This window comes from Gymnoscopelus microlampas, assembly GCF_963454915.1.
Source record: "Gymnoscopelus microlampas genome assembly, chromosome: 4".
In the NCBI taxonomy this organism is placed as follows: domain Eukaryota; kingdom Metazoa; phylum Chordata; class Actinopteri; order Myctophiformes; family Myctophidae; genus Gymnoscopelus; species Gymnoscopelus microlampas.
Genome location: NC_139941.1, coordinates 22,377,898 through 22,382,779, shown reverse-complemented (window position 1 = coordinate 22,382,779; position 4,882 = coordinate 22,377,898). Strand labels below are relative to the sequence as shown.

The 4,882-nt window shown below is 44.3% G+C and overlaps 1 protein-coding gene across 2 annotated transcripts; it reads left to right on the top strand.

Moving 5' to 3' along the window:
- Positions 1-383: 383 nt before the first annotated feature.
- LOC311043050 (homeobox protein orthopedia B-like) lies at positions 384-4,026 on the top strand (the record flags this gene model as incomplete). Of its 2 annotated transcripts, none has more annotated exons than XM_084054185.1 (3): positions 384-420; positions 788-1,209; positions 3,517-4,026. In XM_084054185.1, the coding sequence occupies 3 exons, from the start codon at positions 384-386 to the stop codon at positions 4,024-4,026; spliced, it is 969 nt and encodes a 322-aa protein (XP_083910311.1). The 2 variants fall into 2 exon arrangements, with proteins under 2 accessions (XP_083910311.1, XP_083910310.1); XM_084054184.1 differs by having other exon boundaries at positions 384-459.
- Between the last annotated feature and the right edge of the window lie 856 nt (positions 4,027-4,882).

Here is a 4,882-nt window from a genome sequence, read left to right as displayed (position 1 = left end):
AACACATTAAGATGTTTAATGTGGAATAACTTAAAGTATGAAAAGCTAATAAATCAAAGGATGGACTGGCAGAAGATAGAATTGTAGTTGTGCTTGCCTCGTGCATGGTTTGGGCCGTGTGCGCGTGTATTTGGAACGGTGGGGGGGGGGTCACGTCGCTGACAATTCCAAGCTCCCATTCTGATTGGCTCTCATTTGAGGAAGCTCATGGGCTCTTTCAACTAATAAGCGCCTCCCCGTCGGTCTAAAGGACATTATAATGCAAGGGACCTCCTTTTTTAACCACAAACCGAATTTTCGTTCATTTAGACGATATATACTTTTTAAATTGCTCAAAGTTGTAGGTTTTTTTTGGAGCGCATCTCGCCCTGGAGCGGTACGCAATGCTTTCTCACGCCGACCTCCTGGACGCTCGGCTCGGTGAGTTATCAACGCTAAACTCCAGCCCGCAACTCCACTGTAAGATAGCAACTTTTCGTTTACCCTTGTGAAGTGACAAATAGCTTGTCTTGCTTAACAAATATTCGTCAGAGCAAATCCTAATGTCAATTTAATATAAATGTGAGACGATCTGACAGTCTATGTGTCAATGAAAAAAGAATTAGGCTATTTTGCTTACGGTTAAACGGCTGAAGCATTGTCGTGAAACGTTTTGCAGACTATCTCTTGTTAACTTGCCTGCTTTTTGTCACAAACAAGCAAAAATATTTAATCTATCCCTCATTCATAGCAATTTACGGTTAGATGTCTGTTTATCCAGACCTCTTCCCACTGTCTTCCCTCATAGGGATGAAGGATGCTGCAGAGTTACTCGGGCACCGAGAAGCTCTGAAGTGTCGGCTGGGCGGCGGCGTGCAAGATCAGGGGCATCCAGGTGAAAACATGGCCCCTGGTACAGACACGGTAGAGGGAACCACTCTTCTGCCCGGAGAAGACATCACTCCTGTCGGATCAAACCCCACAGGCATGCCGGTTAACGGCAAAGACCCAGAGAAACAGCAGCAGCAGCAACAACAACAACAGCAGCAGCAGCAGCAGCAGCAGAACTCCGCTCAGTCCAACAGCCAGAAACAAAAGCGGCACAGGACGCGCTTTACACCGGCCCAATTGAATGAGCTGGAGCGGAGCTTCGCCAAAACCCACTACCCAGATATCTTCATGAGAGAGGAACTGGCTCTAAGGATCGGCCTCACCGAGTCTCGCGTTCAGGTAAATGCTGTGCAGGTAGGCCTATGCTGCGCGACATCTACAAAAGCTAGCTATCGTTTTTAGCTTACTATTTAGGCTATAAGAAAATCAAAGGATCTGTATTTGTACGGGGTAGATCTGGCTGTACTTCAAGCCGAACCTAAAATTTGCGTAGATTTCTTGCTGACATTCTACGTAAATTTTAAAACCACTGCGATATAGTGTAATGATTGTATAATCAATGTATAATGTGGTTTTAATTATTGGTCATTATATTATTATTATTTTCATTTGATTATTAGGCCTACAATTGTTTAAACAATAATAATGATAATAGAAAGCAATATATACAAATTTCAAGGTCTCCCCTTAACTCTGACAGTATACAAATGGAACCAAATCGGGTCCATTTGGTTCCATTTGTATACTGTCAGAGTTACAGACTTGTAAGGGTCAATTTAGAACCCCCTAAAGCAACCCAGAGAGTCCCTGGAATCCACTTTGAGAACCACTGAAATAGCCTACCTGCCGTCATTACTTCAAACCGGCTGCATGCGTAGAAATAGCTTTCCGTCAACTCGAGCGCTGTCCTTGGTCCTGAACACTCATGCTCCGCTCCGCTCCAGCTCATTCAGCTGGGCCGATGTAAAGCGCGTCCTGTGCCGCTTGAACTGATGCTGATAATTCAGGAAAAACGCCACTTGTGGCACATTGACATTTCCAAACGAACAAACAATATTTGTCTTTTTTGCTTGCTTTCTTGCTCTCCAACGCAATATGGCCTATTAATCTGGCTACAGTGAGTTAAATCAAAGTGTATGAAAAATATTCTGACATGTATCGATTAGCCATTAAAATGGCTACAAAGACAGAGCTTTCGTGCAGTCGGTAGGCAATTTTTCACGGAGGCCTCTATATTTTCGCCCCTGTAATTTGTTCACCGCAAAGCAACCTGTGTTTTATTTTACAAGCACATGAATATGGACAGTCTACATTGTGGTCATTTGTGGCAGCCGCATGCAGGATGTCAGACCATAATAAACTAAACACATTATCAACCAATTTCTGTCTTATTTATAATAGTGAACGGGTTATTAACCAGTGATGTGAAATTCATGCAAATTATTCCTCTGAAAGCAATAAAACATGTATAATCATTAGTCATCGTAATAATCAATTCTTTTATCTATATAAAGCCGAAGACGTATGCTCATATAGGTCTAGGTCTAGCACGCTATGCGTGTTGTTTACAAACGTGTGTGTGTGTGTGTGTGTGTGTGTGCTCTGCAGGTGCAACCTTGTGTGAACGCTGTAGCCGGTATAGGCCTTTACTCTCTTAAAATGCTATATCAGCGACGTCTTAATAGGACTCAAGACTATATTGTACTCTTTTTTAATGGAATGAGAAATTGCATTTTCTTTCCCCCGAGTGTAATGGGTTTGGTCGACGTTTCACGGATGGCTGAGCGGAATGAGAGCGAGATTTCAGTTTTAATACGGCGGCACCGACTCTCCGCTTCGCGCACGCATTAATCATGCCTGAAGATGATGAAATCTTTATAACGCTCAACCACAACACGGCTGTGCGCGCGCGCGCGCGCGCGTGTGTGTGTGTGTGTGTGTGTGTGTGTGTGTGTTAGCGCACGCGCGTGTGCTCATTTTTACGTGGGCTGTGATAATAGGCCTATAGTGCGTTTCTCTTTAAATCTACAGAATGTAGGCCTACGATTTTTTCGCTTGTAAATAACAATTCAAGTAGCTATAATGACAAATTGTGCGTGACCACAAATATCAGAATTGCATGATGCTTGTAGCCTTAAAGGCTTTAGGTATATATATATTAGGACGCTTTAGGGCTAAAGCGTCATAATTGAGTGCTTTCTTTATTGTTTAAGCTATCATAGCATTTTGGCAGCTTTAATTATGTTTAATGTTGTTTGATGTTTCATTGTTTGAGTAACTCAGTGTTTTTTTTATTTTCCTAAAACCGCGTTGCCGATATCGTGGTTCTTGATGTTGGATAAATTAGCTACAATTTAGAATGATTTATGCAACATGCATCGGAGCAACGATCAGATTTGTGGAAATAACAATTTCGTGGCTTATAAGCAAATATTTGAATGCTATTATATGACGGCAAATATGCAAGCTATTTGTGTGGGTGTGGGGTATGGGTGATTCTATCCCCTTTCGGAACCCTGTATACCTTTTTTTTGTTTTGGGAGGTGGTAACCGCCTTCCCAAATACAACAAAAAGTATACAGGGTTCCGAAAGGGGCTATGGGTGAATCCTGTTCCCAGTTTCTTATCCAATACATTTGGTCACAGGTTTGGTTCCAGAACCGACGTGCCAAATGGAAGAAGAGGAAGAAGACCACCAATGTGTTTCGCTCCCCGGGGACGCTGCTCCCCACCCACGGCCTGCCCCAGTTCTCCACCGCTATGGAGAACAGTTTGTGCTCCTTCCACGCCAACGACTCGCGATGGGCGACCGGGATGCCTGGAGTCTCACAGCTACAGCTCCCACCGGCCTTGGGCCGCCAGCCGGCAATGGCACAGTCCATGGCCCAGTCTTTGTCACAGTGCAGCCTGGGACCCGGTCCCCCCAACTCCATGGGCCTTTCCAACGGTCTATCCTCCAATGGCGGCGGTCTGCAGTCTCACCTCTACCAGAATGTACCTTTTCCCGGAATGTCAGGCTCTCTCTCCGGCCCCACGAACGTATCGGCCTCACAGCAGCTGTGTACTGGGCCGGAAAGTGACATGTGGAGAGGGACGAGCATTGCCTCCCTTCGACGCAAAGCGCTGGAGCATACAGTGTCCATGAGTTTCACCTAGTGACGTTTCAGAATGTCCCATGCGGCGCTTGTTTTTCCATTGCCGTTATGTTTAGATGAAATTCGAAAGAACGAGCTATAACCAGACCTGCATTGTGAGGGAAACCCGGAGACTGAGTGTGACTCCATCTAGACCAGGGGTCTTCAACGGGGGGTCCGGGACCCCTAGGGGGTCCTCAGAGATACTGCAGGGGGACCGCCAAATCTTTGTGTGATATGATATGATATGATTATTTTTTTTCCTAGCATCCCTGTTCTGAGGAGAACTTTAGCCAAAAATAGCAGATCTACAAGCTCACAATGCCTCGTGCTGCGAGGCGTTGTGAGCTTGCAGATCCGCTATTTTTGGCAAAGAGGTATAGGTGTAGAGGGAAAAAAGAGCAGACCAAGTAAAAAAAAAAAGTTTAATCTGAAACACAATTTTATACAATATAGAGGGGGTCCCTGCTTCATCTCTCTCAGCTAGGGGGTCCTTGGCCTGGAAAACGTTGAAGACCCCTGATCTAGACATTTGACCATAACCAGGACGACGAATGGAAGGAACATTATTTTGATTGACCTGATGGCGGGGTTATTTATCTTGTTAATCCAAAAGGATTTGATCAGCTATTGATGATACCTATTGTAATGATCTAGCCTATAGGCATAATTATTGAGAGCCAAACAACCGTCGTATTTACGTTTCCATTTAGTGTGTCTTTATGCACACAAATGTTATTGTGTTCAGGTGAAGTTGTGTTAATATTATGTCAAATTAATATTTATAAGGTTGGGTATACATTTTGGTAACAGCCTACCACACAAGCACATAGGTCTATTGAAATGGGTCTCTGAGGCATGCGCAGTGCACGTGGATT